Source organism: Archocentrus centrarchus, chromosome 13 (assembly GCF_007364275.1).
Source record: "Archocentrus centrarchus isolate MPI-CPG fArcCen1 chromosome 13, fArcCen1, whole genome shotgun sequence".
Classification (NCBI taxonomy): Eukaryota; Metazoa; Chordata; class Actinopteri; order Cichliformes; family Cichlidae; genus Archocentrus; species Archocentrus centrarchus.
In genome coordinates this window covers 43,054,978-43,075,185 of record NC_044358.1, presented here as the reverse complement: position 1 = coordinate 43,075,185, position 20,208 = coordinate 43,054,978, and the positions used below count along the sequence as shown (strand labels likewise).

At 38.7% G+C, this 20,208-nt stretch overlaps 1 protein-coding gene across 3 annotated transcripts in view; it reads left to right on the top strand.

Moving 5' to 3' along the window:
• The first annotated feature begins 2,394 nt into the window (after nt 1-2,394).
• The window catches only part of LOC115791198 (alpha-2-macroglobulin-like), a 58,453-nt gene continuing 40,639 nt past the window's right edge, over nt 2,395-20,208 (top strand). For 2 of the 3 annotated variants that reach the window (XM_030745337.1, XM_030745336.1), the window contains exons 1-13: nt 2,395-2,531; nt 2,653-2,833; nt 2,995-3,151; nt 4,672-4,724; nt 6,037-6,057; nt 10,833-10,998; nt 11,083-11,167; nt 11,275-11,407; nt 13,807-13,924; nt 14,029-14,138; nt 14,232-14,399; nt 14,639-14,866; nt 16,583-16,646. In XM_030745337.1, the coding sequence (XP_030601197.1) occupies nt 2,452-2,531; nt 2,653-2,833; nt 2,995-3,151; nt 4,672-4,724; nt 6,037-6,057; nt 10,833-10,998; nt 11,083-11,167; nt 11,275-11,407; nt 13,807-13,924; nt 14,029-14,138; nt 14,232-14,399; nt 14,639-14,866; nt 16,583-16,646 (1,564 nt within the window). In that variant the 5' untranslated portion in view covers nt 2,395-2,451. Of the gene's footprint in view, nt 2,532-2,652; nt 2,834-2,994; nt 3,152-4,671; nt 4,725-6,036; nt 6,058-10,832; nt 10,999-11,082; nt 11,168-11,274; nt 11,408-12,749; nt 13,116-13,806; nt 13,925-14,028; nt 14,139-14,231; nt 14,400-14,638; nt 14,867-16,582; nt 16,647-20,208 lie in introns of those variants that run through there. The other variant, XM_030745338.1, reaches the window with a different exon arrangement.

The following is a 20,208-nucleotide window of genomic DNA, read 5'->3' as shown; positions in this document are numbered from 1 at the left end:
AGCTCATCAGGATATTTATTTGGAATCTGTGGCTGAAAATAATCATTTTACTTAACTAGTAAGTCCAGAAGCTCATATTTCTGTCATAACATTGTTTAAATAGTGAACGCTTTCCTACGATATCCGCTAACATTTGCACAGAAAATTTAAGCTAGCGTCTCAAAGACGGCAAAACCCGCAATAATCTCTACAAATGCATCTCAGAGTTGGGATATCAGCGCTCTCTTACACCACATTAATCTAATTTCAAGTGCTTATTGAACTCACTGCCTTAATAATATCACTATATAAACACTGTCCATTGAAATCCTCTTACCTGAACACTGCAGCATCCGCCGGAAGTCAGCGAGCATGGCTTCTGTAGTCCTTCTTCTGTAGTCCTTCTTCTGTAGTCCTTCTCTGTCAGTGATCCTCCGTTAGAACGATAACTACCTTCTCGACTGACTACGAGGTGCAGACGGCCCTTGCTGGCCCATATATACAGGCCTGAAAACCGCTAATAAAGTCAGTAATTACCTGATAACATCCGAAGCGGGTGAACTAATGCAATTAGCTGGACAGCAACGGGAATACGCGTGACCATGGTTACGGCCGATGGGGTGATGGGTACTGTAGTTCATTTATTTATTCATCGTTGGTTCATGGATTTAACACAGAGGAAAAACGGCTTCAGACCAAAGAAAAAATTGGACACCGAATATAGCACTAACCATAAACACGTAAATATAAATTTAGACCTAAAAAGCCCCACAAATGTCATCGTTACAACCATAAGCAGCACCCCACATTAAATGAAACAAGGAGAAATTCATGTCAAAAGGAAATGTGGCGGTTAAGGATCGCAATTAAAGGCATAATTCAGCTTCTGAGCTTCCAGTTCAAAAGAAAAGGGGGGAAAAAAGGGGGACAGGGGCAAAAAAAAAAACAAAAACTATACTGCAGCTTAGAAGCCGTGCTCAGAGGCACGAACTTTATCCCACTGCATTTCAGGCAGGTTAGAAGTCGTGCCGAGTAACACGAAAAAAAGAGGGAATTCGTGTTCATGAGCACGAATCAATAGATTAAATTTCGTGACTACTGCACGAACTGCCGTGAGACCGGGTTGGCTCAGCGCAGCACCGCTTCTTTTTTAAACTACTGTATTTATTTACTTATTTAGTTAAAAGATGAAGTGAAACAAAGGAATCTTTTGGTGATTCGCAATGGAAATGTGTGAAAGGTCATACTGACAAAAATTTTAGGCATCTATTTTAGGTTTTCAAAACTTGATACTTCACCAAAACTTTTTTGAATCACAGAACTCAACGTTTTTGTTAAGAAGGCGCCACCTTTTGGTGACAGTCTACAATTGAGGGAAAGGGGTGTGTTCATGCTGGAAAGTAGATACGCCCAGGAGAAGGAGGGGGACTTCCAGCCCGACGACAGCCGGACGTCGGCCAGCTGGGAGCTGGACTTCAGCTGGCCGACGTCTGGCTGGATGCGGCAACATTAGGTGGCTGCATCTGTAATTGGGGCTGTGCCTTCAGCCCCCTGCATCGCTCTCCGATCCCAGGTTTCATGGGGCCTGGTTCTTTGTGGCTCTCGTGGGGGTGGGCTTGCCTAATGCGCCTGTTCTCGTCTCTTTTTTTTTGGGGGGGGGGGGGGGGGGGGGGGTTGCTGTAGTGAGGGGTGTCAATGCAGCTGTGTGTCAGTCTGTAGCTGATTTCACATATGGTATTTCAGCTTCCTACCAGTTCCAACTACAGAATCAAGGCACCTGTCAATATTTTTCTAAGGCCCTTATAAAATCAGAAAATGTGAATTCAAAAAGCTGGTTGCCTCATTTTAAGCATAAAGCATGTTTCTTACAGTGTTGTAATCCATGAGTTATGTTGTGGCTGTGGAAATTAGGGTAGGAGCTGTTGACATGACAAACTCGAACATCCCACACTGGGTAAAGGGCACTGTTGCAACACTTCACCTACTATAACTCTATTTCCTTCCCAGATTTGATAAAGTAGTTACACACAATAACTCTTCTGTTCTTCCAGTGATACCATAAATGGAAACATAGAACAGTGGAACAACTGCACTTTATTAAGTACACATTTAAAATTAAAAAACAGTACTTACAAGTTTTTAATGACCTGTAAATGTTAAGACAACGTGTCGTAAATGAGCCTGTGGACCAACAAAATCTTTATTTTTTTAATTTTTCATCTATACACATACTATACACAGGCACTATAGAAATTTTGGCATAACAACCTTTTGTGTTTTGAGTCTTGGCTGAATTATCAAAAAGTTGCAGCTGGTAAATCTGTAAATGTTTGACTTTAAAGATTTCTGGAAATCAAATAGAGGGGGTTGCATGATGAGTCAGTGGGTGCTGGTGTCTGTGCTAAGCAGGAGGGGGATAGAGAGTTGAGGAGGTGACTTTTTAACAGACTCTGAGGATCATCGCAGTCAGTCATGGGTTGTTCGGGGATTCTGACATGGACACTGTGTGTCCTCCTGAGCTGTATGTGTGTGGATCAAGTGGGAGCTGAACCGTAGGTTTATAAAGGAATATAGGAATATATATTTTCTTTATGTATGTGATGTGTAAAATTTATAACTGGTTTGGGGTTTCCTTCTTCAGTATTTTGTGTGTACATCTGTCTGTGTTTGCAGGCAGTACCTGGTGGCCATTCCTGCAGTTATTGAAGCTGGAGCTGAGACCAGATTCTGTGCAAGTCTCCTGCAGCCCAGTGAGACTCTGGTCATGACTGTCACTCTGAGGTCCACAGAGGAGAATACAACCCTGCTCACACACAAATCCAATGAAGAGTTTCATACTTGTACTGAGTTTAAGGTCAGCTCCCTGAGATGGGTTTTGATTAATTTGCTAATTTATAAAAAAAAAACAAAAAACAAATCAACCCTCCAGGTATCTTTGAGCAAGAGAATATAATCAAATATGTCAAACACATATTTTTATACAAGTGCATTGTCCATTGTATACCTCTCTCAAAGGCTCCTTTAGTGGAAAGGGAAAAGATTATGGATTTTGAGGTGGAGGTAAGAGGAGACACATTTCATTCAAAAGAAGTCAGAAAAGTCATGATCAAAGCCTACAAGGCCAAGACGTTCATCCAAACAGATAAACCCATCTACCTCCCTGGACAAACAGGTAAGCATGAGCTGATGACCCATTAGACCTAGTTGCATTTGCCCTTGTAAAAACAATTAAGGATCGTAGTGCAGCCATGTACTGTATAGGCTTTAGCATTAGTTAAGAGCAAAGTAATGTGCTTTATGTAAGTAAAATAACCATTTATATGTAAATTTGTTAGTAGCATGAATCCATTATAGTCATTATTTCTAATGCTGATACTTAATGCTGAAGGCAGTGCAGAATAAAACATTTATTCTCAATGTAAGAAGTTTAATTAGCATGCGTCTATATGTGGAAAAAATAATGGTTTAATAGTAGTGAGCAAAGACAGAAAAGTCTTTAATGTCACAATGGAGGGTGTGATAAAACCATTATGTGTAAGCAATATTGCATCATTTTGAATTTGGGAATAAGGCAGGGAAAGGTCAGATTTACTAAACACTATTTTACAGACTATCTTACAGTTATGATGAAACTGAAATGCTTTATCATTACTGTTGGAGAAGTGTGTCAGTTTACCAGTTTAATGATGACTGATGGCTCCTACTTATGCAGCAGTCTGGTCTTGAATTGAATTGCCACAGAGCTGGGCCTCCTGTCCTAAAGTACAATCATTATCAGGCATTAGTGTCTATATTTCTTCTCATGCAATCACTGGAAAAGATAACAGTCGAGCAGCTCAGTAAAGCAACAGGAATCCCACATGACTATTTTCAATTTGCTCAAATATGTCGTAAATATGCTGTAATTTTAAAGCATTATTTTACAACCATTTTAACAAACCTAAAACATACTGTGTGTCATTGCCCTTTCCTGGACTATTCACCAGCATTGTATACAAAGCAGTTCATAAAGGTTAATAATACACTTTCCTCTTGAGTCAGAACCAATATAGGCATAACTCAAGCCTGCATTAGCTATTTATTTACTATGGACACATTTACTTTGGACTGCAGTATTAGTATGCAGTCATACATATAAGTCATTTTCATCTAAAATACTCTACCTTATTATACTTGCTGTCTGGTACTGATGACCTCCATTTGTACCAGGGTGCTAGAGAGCAGTTAAATGAATGAGTGTGATGAAAATGCTCTTATTTTTAATGTTTACAAAAATGACAGCGAAATTATCCTGGTTATCATTTAGCCGTCATGGTAAACCACAATAGACACAACTCTTTCAGAGAATTTTGGGTATACAGTATATTTAATCATATTAAAATTCATTCCAGGATTACTGGCTAAACTGTTTTATGGAAATGTAAAACATACAATAAGACCAGATTTGCCCTTGTATCAAAAAAGTTGTCTAAGAGATAAGGATGAATAGTATAAAATATGCACATGTTACTAAAAGTCTGTTATGTGTGGAAACAAAGAGAAAAGCCATGTTTGTAATTTTAGCCTTACATGAACACATAACATTTAACAATGGTGATGTTGGCGAATGTGTCATTTTTTGTTATGGTCAGGATTTATTATTTATTAAGATGGAAAACCTTTTTGTGATTGTAATTTGAATTTCTTCCAAAGTGCATTTCAGAGTCATTGCGCTGGACTCGAAATTGAGACCTGCCAGTCAGCTGGTGAGTGTTTCTGTCTCTCCTTTCTTTTAGTTCAAATTTCCAAACAGTATCCCTGATGCTGTATATCACTTCTACACAGTGACCTGGGATTTACACCAGTCAAGTATGACATTACTGACTGCTGCCTGACAGTGAGGTTGATAACACTGATTATCTCTTCATCATGGCACTTGTTAGTGGGTGAGATACACTAGGGAGAAAGTGAACTGAAGCAGGAAAAGGGCGAGCGTAAGGATTTGAGCAAGTTTGATAAGGGCCTTATTGTGATGGCTATTGTGATGACTGAGTCAGGGCATCTCCCAAAACTGTGGCTCTTGTGAGGTGTTCCCAATCTGCAGTGGCCAGTCTCTATTAAAAGGTCCAAGAAAGGAACAGTGGTGAACTAGAGACAGGGTCATAGGCAGCCCAGGCTCAGTGATGCATGTGCAGAGTGGTCCGCTCCAACAGAAAAGCTACTGCAGCTCAAATTGGTGAAAATGTTAATGCTGGTTCTGAGTGTCAGAATACACAGTGCATTGTGGTTTATTGTGTATGGGGCTGCATAGCTGCAGACATGTCAAGGTGCCAATTCTGACCTCTGTTCACTTCTAAAAGTGGGCATGTGAGTATCAGAATTGAACCACAGAGTAATGAAAGCAGGATATTTCACCCTGCTACAAAGCAAAAATATTTCAGGAATGGTTTGAGGAGCACAACAGTGAGTTTGAGGTGTTGACTTGGCCTCCAAATTCCCCATGGGCTATACTGGAGAAAAAAAGTCCAATTCATGGAGGCCCCACTTCACCACTTACAGGTCTTAAAGGATTGCTGCTAATATCTTGGTGCAGATGGCGCAGCACACCTTCAGCGGTCTAGTGGAGTCTATGCCTCAGGGCTGTTTTTGGGAACAAAAGGGAGGCAAACACAATATTAGGCAGGTGGTCACAATGTTATGCTTGATCATGTAAATACTAGATAAGAAAGATATATTGAAGTAAGTGACATTGGTAATCTATATGGTTGTACTCTTTGACCTGATTCATCTTTTATGCATTGTCAATCAGCTTCTGCTAACATGGAAATAGTACAACTTAATTTTAGCTGCAAAAATCTGTCGTTGTTGAGTAATAACTTTAGCAATAAGCTTGAATTATATTTGATGCAAAACCCTGACCACTTGCTGTTGAAAAGACATTTTCATGTTAAATTGGGTTAGATGTTTCATATTTTTAAATTACTAATAAGCCTGAACCTGGATAAAGCGATAGGTAGAACACTGTATAAGAACATATTGTCCTTTAACAGTTGTGCCTTGTTTCTGCCTTTCTTTTAGTACAGTGTCATCAAACTCGAGGTAAGAAACTATCCACAAATATTTTTTTCTTTTATGAATTCAGCATGTTAAACTCATAGTCGTAGTCTAAGCTCATAGTCGAGGCTTTCCTCAAAGCCAACAACACAGAGTGTAAAGTGCAACAACTCTGAAATTTCTATGTTAATTCTGATATCAATATTTTGGTGCAATTTTTATTGTGATTAATATACAGCATACATTGTGTTATTACAACAGTATCCTTTACTTTCATGAGCTCATGGCCTCATGCCCATGATGATCACAGCGAGGATTTGTGAAATGAACAACTGCCAAATTAATCAAAGCAATTGTGCTAAGGTTTGAATGAATGGATGGATGGATGGATGCTCTGTAAAACAAAAAAAGAAAAAAAATCATGTTTATCCACAGTTCATTTTTTTCCCATATCATTTTACATTAGACATATTAATTCACGCTCTATTTTTTGATAGTTCACATATTTTAAAATAACAGGAAAGTTCTTTAAAATTTATAGATTAAATTGTGTTACATTACAGAGTTTTTTTACAGTGTAGCTACTGCGATGTCACCCATTGATTTGTGAAATCTGTGCATTCCACTATGTTTTCTTGGTGTTGATGTGAGGATGAAATTGCATGCTCATTAGCTAATAACCCATCAGTCACAAAAGTCATTAGCCAGTGAGCATACTCTGGATAGTTATTCTTTCTGACAATTAGAATCACCAAAATATACAAAATGAAACTGATGATTAAGCTTATATTCTTGCAACACAAGTATTGTCCCCTGTTAGCCATTAACCCTCTGGGACTGACAGATGTGCCCAGGTCTGCACAGTTTTGACATGGTTATGGCCATGTAACCATTGAATTATGAATTAAAGACAACTTTTGCAGGCAATCACTTTCCAATCCTTTCAACGTCTTGACAGACACTGCCATGTAAAGATTAAGCTCAAGGCCTTAAATTCACAAAAGTATCTCGTGATATTGCAAAACATTTGCGGGATCTCACAAAAATCACTCAGGCTCTCACAAAAGTTTTGAGGGATCTCACAAGTGCATCTTTTTTTCCCTCTCACGTTTTTTTTTTTTTTTACAACTTATATTTGTATTTTAAGTTGTAACACTAGTTTGTGAAACATGTTTGTGGTTTTCACAGTAAAAACCTTTTTCCGACTCCAATTTTATTCACAATTTGTGATTTTCAGGTCCAAACAGTTAAAACAGTATATCAAAGTGAAAGAATAACTGTACAGTCATACAGGTTGTGCTGAAAATATGATACCAAACAAGGCAAGGAAAACAGCTTTTAAGGTGAACTATAAAGGTAAAATCAAAAAGTAAAAAAACAGCCAATTAGATCCTAGACCCCAGAGGGTTAAAGAGAGTGCAAGGCACTTTTGTCCTGGCCCACTAAGTGACAAACCTGATGAGGAACAAATGCAGGTTATTGGCAATTCTGTTTTGGGAAACATGAAACTGAAGACAACAGCAACTATAGTTGATTATTTTCCAGGGGCCAGAGCAGGCAACATAGAAGGAAATCTGAAAATGGTGGCTAAGGATCCATATTTAAACATAGATTTGGTAATAATTCACATTGGCAGTAATGACATCCGGTTACACCAATTGGAAGTAATTAAAGTTAATATTGGATCATGTGTAACTTTGCCAAAACAATGTTTTCTCTTGGTCACTCCCCAGTTGGAACAGGAGTGACATATTTAGTCACATGTTCACCTTAAATTGCTGTCTGTCTGAGTGGTGTCCAAAAAACAATGTGGGGTTTATTCTGGGGAAAAACTGTCCTTAGGAGACATGGAATCCATCCCACGTAGGATGGAGCAGCTCTTACTTCTAGATATATAGCCAAATTTATTAAACCCCACCAAACATGATTATTCAGAGTTGAGACCACAAAGCAAAGTTGCAGTCTTACAGGGCTCTCTGCAACTTCTCTCCTCCTGTCATACTCCCCATCCCCATAGAGACTGTGTCTGCTCCCAGACCACCAAAAACAACCTAAAAAACTATTTAATAATAAAAAATTTAGAAAGAAAAGAACAATATAGCATCCTCAGCTTGTCATGGTCCTGGGTCATTGAACCAGCGTTTCTGTTTTGGACTCTTAAATTCTGTTATTCTATCTCTGTTTGGTGTTTAGTTTATTGTGGTTTTGTAGCTCTGAGTTTATCTTGTTCCTCGTGTCATGTTTGTTCCCTTGCGTTCCAGTCCACCCTTATTTAGCCTTTGTCTCTATGTTTCATCCTTAGCTCCATTTGTGTGACATCAACTGTGTCTCCATTATTTATTTTCCTGTCCTGATGTCAATTTCATGAGTCTTATTCTTAAGGTCTGTGTTTGCCACTTCCTGTTTTGTGATTTTTGTGTCAGCCTGAAGCTTGCCTGTCTGTTTTTGGATTAAGAATTCCAATTGTGCTTTCTGGAGTGTTTTGAGATGAGGATGAATTCACCAATAAAGCCAGTTAAGCTTATGCCTGTCTACTGAGTCCTGCATTTGGGTCCAAACTCTGCCTGCCACACCTCCCTGCCTTGATACAACTGCACCAAAAAGTAAAAAAGTTAAACTGGGACTATTAAACATTAGGTCTCTCTCTTCCAAATCCCTCTTGGTAAATGATTTAATAATTGATGGACTGTTTTTTTCTTATATAGCACTTTTCTACTCGCGCACTCAAACCACTTTTTTACACAACATGCGTCATTCACCCATTTATAAAAGCACTTTTTTGGCAGGGGCTGGAGCCTATCCCAGCTGTCATAGGGCGAGAGGGATGGTATGAACCCAGACCTTCTAGCTGTCCTTCCAGCTGTGAGGCAGTAGTGCTAACCACCGTGCTGCCCATACTTTCAGTTGGCTTCTCTCAAAATGTACATGAGCCCACCCACCATTTTAGTCACACTTTTGAACTTGGTCTGACATATGGCATAGAAACTGATCATTTAACTATAATAAAATTTAAATTTACAATAATTACAGAACAGGCGACGCGGTGGTTAGCACTGTTGCCTTACAGCAAGAAGGCCTGAGTTTGAATCCACCTTGCCCGGGGCCTTTCTGTGTGGAGTTTGCATGCCCTCCCCACGTCTGTGTGGGTTTCCTCTCACGGTTCAAAGGTATGCAGTTAGTGGGGTTAGGTTAATGGGTGATTCTAAATTACCCATAGATATGAATGTGAGTGTGAATGGTTGTCTGTCTCTCTATGTTGGCCCTGCGACAGGCTGGTGACCTGTAAAGGGTGTACCCTGCCTCTCACCCTATGATAGCTAGAATAGGCTCCAGCCCCCCTGCGACCCTGATAAGTGGAAGAGGATGGCTGGATTACAGTAGTGTATATAGTATATAGTAGTCTGAAAGTGCTGTAGCTAAGTCCAAGTCCAAATAAAGTGTAGAGCAGCTACCTAAACTCTACTCCCACAGAGGTCGATTATCTCATCAGTAGTTTTACATCCTCACTGCATCCAACTCTGAATACTGTGGCTCCACTGAAAAAGAAAGTCTCAAATTAGAAGTACTTGACTTCTTGGTATATCTTGCAAATATGTAACTTAAAGCAGATAACCCATAAACTGGAAAAAAAATGGCATTTAGAAAGATCTTCATTTAGCCTGGAGAAAGTTGCTCTATAAAAAAAACCAAAAAACACAGAAGGGCTAAGAAATCTTATTATTCATCACTGATTGAAGAAACTATGAACAACCCCAGGTATCTTTTCAGTCCTGTAGCCAGGCTGACAGTTGATTTTTTTTTTATTTACAATTACATTTTTAATCATTAGATATAAAATCTTAGATGTGATCAATCCACCTCTATTAATGGGCTATGTACAGTCTTTCAAGGTGGCTGTAATTAAACCACTACTTAAAAAGCCATCACTGACCCAGCTGTCTTAGCTAATTATAGGCCAATCTCCAACCTTCCTTTTCTCTCAAAGATTCTTGAAAGAGTAGTTGTAAACCAGCTAACTGATCATCTGCAGAGGAACGGTTTATTTGAAGAGTTTCAGTTAGGTTTCAGAATTCATCACAGTACAGAAACAGCATTAGTGAAGGTTACAAATGATCTTCTTAGAGCCTCTGACAGTGGACTCATCTCTGTTCTTGTCTTGTTGGACCTCAGTGCAGCTTTGATCCTGTTGACCATAACATTTTATTACAGAGATTATTGCAGTGGTTGGAATCATATTTATCTAATAGACTATGATTTGTCCATGTAAATGTGGAGTATTCGTCACATGCTAAGGTTAATTTTGGAGTTCCACAGGGTTCTGTGCTAGGACCAATTACTGCTTCCCTTTGGCAGTATTATTAGAAAGCACTGCATACATTTTCATTGTTATGCAGTTGATAATCAGCTTTATTGTACTCACCCCACGAATTTTAGAAGATTTTAGAAGTACAATTTCACTCAAATAGAGCACTTCACTCTCAGACTGCTGGCTTACTTGTGGTTCCTAGGATACTTAAGAGTAGAATGGGAGGCAGAGCCTTCAGCTTTCAGGCCCCTCTTCTGTGGAAACAGACACCCTCTCTACTTTTAAGATTAGGCTTTCCTAAAAAGAAAATTGATTACATTTGATAGATTGCATGAAATTTGCAATTACAAAGTGAAAATGTTATCTTACAATGTTATGTTACAATATTATCTTTAACTTTAACTTTGTTGAAGGGAAAGGGACGAGAAGCATGGCTAGCACATATTTTCACCTGTATTTGCACATGTTTGCTCATTGTCATATATTCCCACTCCTCTCTAACTTCATTTAACAGGATCCATATAGAAACAGGATTGGACAGTGGCTAAATGAAACATCCAACAGTAAAATATTGCAGCTTTCTTACTCCTTGAACTCTGAGGCCCGTGAAGGAACATACAACATAATTGTGTCAGTGGGTGAAAATCAAGTGTATCACAGCTTCAAGGTGGAGAAGTATGGTAAGTCAGGGCTTTAAAAAATATATAATTACATTCTGTTTCTGAGATTTTTAATACAATATTAATATGTATATTTGTCCCCAGTTTTACCTAAATTTGATGTAACAGTAAATGTACCTCAAGAAGTGAGTATTGGCCAAGAAGAATTTGATATTAAATTATGTGCAAAGTAAGTTGAAGTAATTTCTTGACAAGTGACAGTTTGGATCCTCACAAAACCTGAAAGGACGCTGGTGAGTAAAAACTCATAGATTATCTTATTTTTTTTTTAAATAGGTACACATATGGCCAGCCTGTGCCAGGAAGTGTTATAGTTACAGTGTGCCGGCCTTTTTGGCGCTATGGTATCACCAATGAAATGGCAGAGAACCTCAACATAACAGCCCCCTGCCACACAGACTCTAAACAGGTACACTTGCTACAGTCTTATCTTCCTGCTGAAACATAGTGCATATAAAAGCAGACTGCATAACCATGCAAAATATATCTGTGCTGCATCAGCAATTGTGCTGTATCATAATTGTGCAAAACCTGTTCTGTGTATAGGCGTAACATGTATTCTTTAAATGTCACAAAGTATGTATATGTACAAGTTCACCTACAAAAATCACATGACTATGAATTCAATTATCAGCCAACGTTCCTCCATGCACGTGGGTTCTCTCTGGGTACTCTAGCTTCCTCCCACCATCCAAAGGTTGGGTTAATTGGTCATTAGTGCTATTAAACATTCACACTGATGGAGCATTGACATAAGACTGGAGCAGCCAGGGACAGCCAACAAACTTGTGATTACTAGATGACCTGTTCCAGTACCTGAGCTACAGCTGCCCCCTGTATGTACCAAAAGGATCACATCCAATTTCATTGTACACATGCAATGGCAATAAAGATATAGTCATATTGCTATGCTTTCATATTTTTCAGTCAAGCACATGTGAATTTGAGTTTATTCATATTTGCCCAAAACAAATTTACATCTTTACATGTGAGTTTGTGTTTTTGCATAAATGCTGTTTGTCATTGCTTCTTCTTTGACAAAAACACACTAAACAGTAACCCTTGTAAGCTTAAGCAGTTCATTTATTCCCTCAAGTATATACTGGAAGCCGCACAGCACCCCCTGTGAAAACTAAAATTCCTAAACTAAAGTTCCTCTGTGCCATTTTAGTTTCACATTATGAGGACCGGATAAAACTCATTGTTTTAGGGTGGCTGTAGCTCAGTAGGTAGAGCAGGTCACCTACTGATCGGAAGGTCAGCGGTTCGAATCCTGGCTACTCCAGGCTACATGCCAATGTATCCTTGGGCAAGATACTTAACCCTAAGTTGCGCTCCGACCGTTCTGTCGGAGTATGAATGCGTGTGAATGCTAGTTAATTAAAAAAGCACTTAGCTTAATTAATGATGGAAGTGCTTGTATGAATGGGAGTGCATGGGTGAATGCAAACAGGTTGTTTGAGTGCTCTGATTGAGTAGAAAAGCGCTATATAAGAACTAGTCCATTTACCATTTTAACCGGTAGTTTAAGAATTGTTACATATTTGATTCAAATAGGTTGATTGGGGTTGCAACTTTAAAGAAAAAAAAAAAAAGCACCATTAGTGAACTATAAATGCACTTAAGCTCATTAATAGCATGAAAACCTTTTATTAGCATAATGGTTGTAATATTTTAATTATACTCTTTTTTTTTCTTTCTACAGATTCAGTAGCTGATACATTGGTTTTTTCCTCAGTACTTATGACTGCTGAATTACTGGTTGACTCCATTTTGTTTTGTTATGAATGTGCACTGTTTTCTTGGTCATGGGTTTTGCCTAGTGTTTTGGGGTTCTTGGGTTTTGAGGTGCTGTGTTTAATTTCTCCAATTGTATTTCTTAGTTTGTTTCTGAGTTTGATTCTTTATGGGTTTCAAATTTGTATTTTTAGGTCTTAGTTTTGTCATCAGTCATGTTCTTGGGTATGTTTTACTTATATTAAATCCTGGTTCTCTGGTGTTCTTTAAGTCAATCTTCTGTGTCCTTGTGTGTGTTTTGTCTCCAAGCCCCCTGTTCTCCTGTCTTACCTGCCTCCCCATGTGTCAAGTCTGAGTTTGTGTCCCTGTTCACTCTCTTCCTGTTTTATTCTGCTAGTCTAATGCTTTGTATTCTGTTTACTTGCTTGGTCTTGTTAGCATCATTCTGTTCATCTGTCATTCCCAGATGTTTCCTCTTTCCCCTCATCATTCCCTCTGTATTTATTCTGTTTATTTTCTCTGCTCAGTCTCGTGTCTTTGTCAGTGCTTTCCATGCTGTGTGTTCCTGCGTCCCTTGTTTCTGTGTTTTGTCCCTTGGTTTCTATACTTTGGCTCCTTGAGTTTACCAGCCAAGTAAAACTGAGTTTGCTGATTTCAATTCTGTCTCATCAGTCCTGCATTGGGTCCCTATCCCAACTGCTACACAGCACATAATGATAACTGTAGCTGATGTTTGTATCAGTTTGTCAGCTCTCAATGAAGAAACAGAGTTAGAGAAGAACAACTTTTATTGTCACATTCACATACATGCAGTGAAATTCAATCTGCATTTAACCCATCACACATGCAGCACACACATGCAGCACTGCAGGTCAGTGGGCAGCTAGAAGGTGGCCAGGGAGAAATAGAGGGGTTAAGGGCTTTGCTCAAGGGCCCACAGTGCTGTTTGATTAGTAACTATTAGTAATTATTAGAGCTAAGATGGGCTGAACCAACTGTAACAAAGTCCAAAGTGTTGCAACCTATTTAAAGTTTCAATTCATTTATAATTTACTCTATTGGACTTTCTAGGCAGACAAGACAGGTTGTGCAGCTGTTACCTTCAAGTTGTCAACCTTCACCAGAACTGATAAAAAGATACTTAAAGATGAGCTGAATGTCAATGCCAAAATGGAAGAGGAGGGAACAGGCAAGTTTCCTGTTATTTTATTTTAATAGTTAGCTGTGAAAATTATAGATTATTGTGTATTTGCAGAAAGCTGACTAGTCTAATAAAGGAGAGTCTACATTCAGGCATTTCACACCAACAAGAAAAGAGAATAAGGATCTCATATTCCCTTGGAGAGGTGTCTTTCATTTATATGCCCAAACTTTGGGAACCAGGATCAAATGTGGAAGGAAAAGTAAGTACAAAATGTTTTCTTTCAGTTGTGTTATATGATACAGATTGCAGCATAAATGTGGGTTTTAGTAATACAGCATTGTTGTTTGAACAGGTCAAAGCAGTTTTCTACAATGATACACCCATTCCTGAAGCACCTGTGTACCTGTTTGTGGGAGAAAGGTGGTCGGCACGCTCACTACAAAATCTAACAACTGACAGCAATGGTGTCGCCTCATTTTCATTCAGCACAGAAAACTTCGATCAGGATATTATTCTCCATGTAAGTGGATAGCTGCACTTAAAGGACAGTCTTTGTAAGTCCCATCATATGTTTTCATGAAAAGCTAGGCTTAATATGGTTTCTGATATGATGATACGCTCCTCCAAGGTGCTACAACATTAATTAGTGGCCACACTAAAACTGAGTAGACTCTTCCACATTAGCTTGCTTCTAAAATTAAGTTGACCTTCCAGTGGTTTCTTTTTCATTGTTTATATTTTTTTTTTTCTACTATTCAGGCCAGCCTGACACCAACACTGAAATACCATGGATATAGAACTGTTTTCTATCAGCTTGGATTTCACACACTGTCTAAGTCCCAACCTTCTTCTCAAAATACTAAAACCATCAGCTCACTGGATGTGAAGAAGAAGGATAAAGCCCTTTCCTGTGACACAGAGGAGAGTATATCTATCCAGTACACTGTTGTGGGAGAAACCCCAGCCTACATGGATGTGATGTATCTGGTGAGTTACTTCTTGACACAAGTTCACTGATCCAGAGTAATAAAAAATATATACAAGATAAATGTGTTGAAAATGGCCTATGCCAGAAAGGAACTGGTGGTGACACCAGAGAGGCAAAACACCAGCTACTGGTAGACCAGTCATTCGAGACTATAAGACCAGACTGACCAACATGTGCACCACCTGGAATGACTACATGACTCAGTCGATCCTGGAATGTCCAGGACTCTATAACAGGACCCCAAGAGCCTTCATCAGAAGCACAGTATGGATGTGGAAAACAGCATTTAGGGGTCAACATCAAGCCAGTTGCTCAAGTCACCATCATGTGCGGGATTTACCAAGGAATACTCCCCTACTGCAATTCTGCATATGCCTGAATCCCCTCAGCCAATTAATTAACAAGACTGGGTATGGATACCAACCACTGAATTGAGCAAACATCAGCCACCTCCTCTCCATGGATGACATCAATCTGTATGCCAGGAGTTAACAAGACATCAATTCAATGATCGACACCACTAGGATCTACAGCAATACCATTGGAAAGTGTAGTTGGATGGTAACCAAGTCCAGAGGAGTCAGTTGAATGGGAAGAACAAGGTCCAGGTAATCAACACCTATGTCCTGCCAGTTGTCAGATACCCCGCTGGGATAATAAGCTGGCCAAAGGAGGAGACAGAAGCCACTGATCAAGACATGAGAATGCCGCATGGAGAGTTTCACCCCAAATCCAGCACCCTGAGACTATATGCTAAGCAGAAGGAAGGAGGCCAAGGACTAGTGAGTGTCAGAACCATTATCCTAGATGAAACAACAAATGAGTACATCAGGAAGCTGGCCATATACACACAGCTTAGACGATACACACATTTAAATCTTTATTAAAAACACATTTCTTTTCCTTAGCATTTGGCTGCAGTGCTTCCTCCTTTTAGACGATTGCTTTATGATATTTTTATGGTATTTGTTTTAAATGTTTTAGTTATTTTATGTTATTTATTGTCTTTTAATGTTTTTATTTATTTTTATTTTTTTATTTTTTTATTTGAGTATAGTCCTTGGGGTTATAGATCTTGTACAGCACTTTGGTCAACGGCGTTGTTTTAAATGTGCTTTATAAATAAACTTGACTTGACTTGACTTGGCCACAACTGATTATGTGCTTAGTGAGTACCGCAGGCAGCAGAAACTCAAGAACAAGAACCATCATGGAACAACAGGTCCCTGCAGTGGCTGATATCAGAAAAGTCTACCAATGGCTGGACAAAGCTGGGCTGAAAGATAGCACAGAGGCATGACTCATGGCAGCACAGGAACAAGCTCTAAGCACAAGACCAATAGAGACTGGGGTCTACCACATTAGACAAGAACCCACATGCAGACTGTGAGGAGAAGCCCCTGAGACAATCCAGCTCTGACTCTGATGTATCAGCTCGAGCTAATCACACCTCACACCTTTTATTTACAGTGACTGCACATTCCAATAGACACACCAAGCTACATAGATTAGGGCGGGAGGTTAGACATATAAATGCAAAGAGAATCCAGTCAATTTCTAAAATAAAATACAAGCTGCACTCTCTGCTTCTGAAATACTCCCAGTGTGATTTGAAGTTGGGCAAAAAAAGAAACAAAACTGCTTTGGAGACATGATGTCACAGGTGTATTTCAGGTATATTACTCATTCTGTGTCATTTTCTTCTTCTTCTTCAGGTATTGTCCAGAGGAACCATTGCCATGCAAGGATTTAAACAGACTGAAATTAAAGATCAGTCAGGTATGTAAAGAGTTTGTCAAATTGTATTTTAATTCACTGCTCAGAAAGATTAAAGGAACACTTTTTATTCAGAGTATATAAACAGGTCAATTAAATCTCTGGGATATTGATCTAGTTAATTGATCCTATAACACAGAACATATTGTCAGCGACGGCGTACTTCAGAAGTGCAGACGTTCATCGACTTCCGGCAGCAATTACCGTAATAACCCTATAATGGGTGTGAAGTGCTTTCTCAGCTTTCAGAAACTGGACAAATGGTCCCATAATTATGGTAATTCAAAGTTCCTTTGATCAGCCACCTAAGCAGTAATACGCTAGGTGTTAACCAGCTTTTCATAGCAGGTAGGGGCATGTAACAGGTGCTTCAATCGCCCAGTGTTATAGGGTTAAGTACAAGAGGGGGTTTTTAATCAGTTTCAGGTGCTTTGGTATTAATAAAATTAACAACAGGTGCATTAGAGGGGCAACAATGAGACATTCCCCCAAACAGTACTGGTTTTACTAGTTTTACAGCTGGAGGCCACTGACATTTTTTTCCCTCCTCATTTTTTCTGACTGTTTTTTTCTCTAGTTTTGCATTTGGCTAGGGTCAGTGTCACTACTGGTAGCATGAGGTGATACCTGGACCCTACAGAGGTTGCACAGGTAGTCCAACTACTTCAGATTGGTACATAATTATGTACCATTGCCGGTAGGTTTGCTGTGTCTCCCAGCACAGTGTCAAGCGCATGGAGGAGATTACTCTAGGAGAACTGGACAAGGTTGTAAATGGTCCTTAACCCATCAGCAGGATCTGTATCTGCTCCGACGTCCTCTAGTGGGCCCTGTGCTCACTGCCCAGCACTGTGGAGCCTGACTGGCATTTTGCAATAAGATACCACGATGGGCACCCTATGCTTTCACAGTTCACCCTGATCCTTACTTCAGTATAGCTCATGTCGCCCAGCAATTGTGACAGGGCACAGCACAGCTGTGGAAAAGGAGCTGTTAAAATTAAGCCCGAACCTTTGCTCCTTTTTTTATTTATTTAATGTCAGCTCTTAAAACAACTAGGGATGTGCCAATCTGATATTCAGTATTGGCCCGATCCTGACCGAAATTAATGGATTGGCTATCAGGAAGGAATAAAAAAAAATCAATCCAATCCATTAAATATCACAAAAATGCTTGACGAAATTTGCAACATGCCATAAGCCAATGCACCACCTTCTCACATACACTGATAAAAATGATTCTGGGGTGAAGTAAATCTAACATAACTGAATCTGTGAAATCAGCAATAAAAATCAAGTTAGTTTCTTTACACAAATATATATAGTATTGAGGTCAAAAACATTTGTTCAAGATACAAGATATTGTAAGTTTTTTCAGAAAATAAATTGTTTAAGTACTGAGAGCCAATCTTTTTAAGTTCATCCACACAACAAAAAATAATCTTGTTATCTTTACTGCGTTTCATCTGCGTTGTTTATTTGGTATAGACCCTTTTCACATGACGTCACACAACTTTCGTTCGGCCTCAATGCTGGGGGTCTTTACTTCCGGGGGATGGAGTTTATGCAGTCTAGTACGTTTGCCACAAATACAGTATTAGGATATACTATGACATGCAGACAAGTTTTCACTGACAACATGTTCAAAACTGGACAAAGGCTACAAATTCTTCATTGAACATTATGGAGGTACGTGTTTTTGTCTTTTCTAGCTGTTAATTAATAGGATACCATTAGTCAGTTTGTTAGCTAGCTAACATTACATGACCTTTCTGCTTTGCAAATAGAACGTCTTTAGGCTCTAATCTTGATCAGGTCCTAATAGTATATCCAGGGTTGCAACCTGTCACCATAAATAAGCAATCGTTTGTTATTTGGCAGTTAAATGTGGTTTCCCGGTGCTGCCTGAGCATCCTGCAGTTTCGGCTGCCTACAGACACCAGTTATGCTAATAGATTAACAGTAAATAAATAAATATTATCAAAACTCTCTCTCTCTCTCTCTCTCTCTCTCTATATATATATATATATATATATATATATATATATGTATATATATGTATATAGCCCCCAGCTATTTAAAGATGGTAATACATTTCTAAGACAAACATAAGAGTGAATAGTATGCATTGCTTTTCATATATGCCCTGTATATTGTCTTTGCCAATTTATAATAAAATTTTACTATTAAAATTTGCAGCAGCTTAAACTAACTATTAAAAGAGTTACAAACATGTACAGAGAGGCGATTAGTGTGACTGTCCTAGTTTGCAAGGTCTCATGACATAATGAAATCTATGTTCAAATTTACATATCTGACTTTGCAGGTCCTCTGCCAGATCCTCACATCATGGCCAGCAGGGAGAAGCTGAAAGACACACGTCCACAAGCAGGGATATGCAAGTTGCTGCATAAACTTGAGGGGGATGAGGAGCTCAATGAAACAGAGACTTGATCATTTCTAACATGACATCTACATGGATGTCTTCTTAAGTTGTAAAACCTGAGGAATTTTTTTTTTTTTTCAAAAATCTGTTTATTGCTTTTTCATGTTATAAGCCGGGTACAAGAAAAGAAATTCACGAATAACAGTATCAAACATCATGCAGGAACTACAATCCAAAAAAGAAAAGGAAAAAAATAAGTAATTAAAACACAAAAACATCATAAACCTTCAAGGTAGCAGAAAAGGTGTGAACAGTATTGAGACAGGGTATTTTAAATTCGTTATATCAGGGCTGTATGGTAGGCATTAGTCCAAGAGTGCTGGGCGTAGTCCATTGAGAATAAAGACAAAAGAAATAAAGACAAAAATCAAAATTAGCCTAATTACATTCCTTCAATCATTCATCGTTACAAATACTTCCACGTTTCAAAAATAACAGAAAGTTTTTCCACATCTTTTTAAAGATAGATTATTTTCCTTTAATCAAAAAGGTAAGTTTCTCCAGGGCGAGAGAGCTAGCTAGCATGGACAACCCAGGTTTCAGCTGAGGTCTGGCAATGGATTTCCAGGACCTTGCTATACTGTACTTTGCTTGTAACAAACAGTAAATTATGGTTCTTTGGTCAACCTTGTTCAGTTGATATTCAGTGGAGAAAATCCCTAAGATACAAAGTTTAGGACAAGGATTCAGTTTAATACCTGTGATGTATGAAATTGTGTTCAGAACTTCCTTCCAGAAATATTGGATCTCTGGGCATTCCCATAAGCAGTGGATCAGAGTGCCTTTGGCCCCACATTTAACACTTGTATCTGGAATATTAGAATCAAATTTATTTAATACTGTTGGCGTAATGTAAGTTCTCATTAGCCATTTGTATTGGATTAGTTTAAATTGAGTATTATTAGATTGTGTCTGGGCTTTCAGACAGGCCCTCTGCCATAAAACCTGAGGAATTTAGTTTAATAGTGCAATTGATATGCCTTTCGTAAATACATTTTCTCTGCCAATGCAAAATGGACTTAAATTGCGTATGTATTTCACACACACACACACATATATTTTTTTTTCAACAATCATTGCTCCATGTACAGTGTTTAATAGAATTATTAAATGTTTGCAA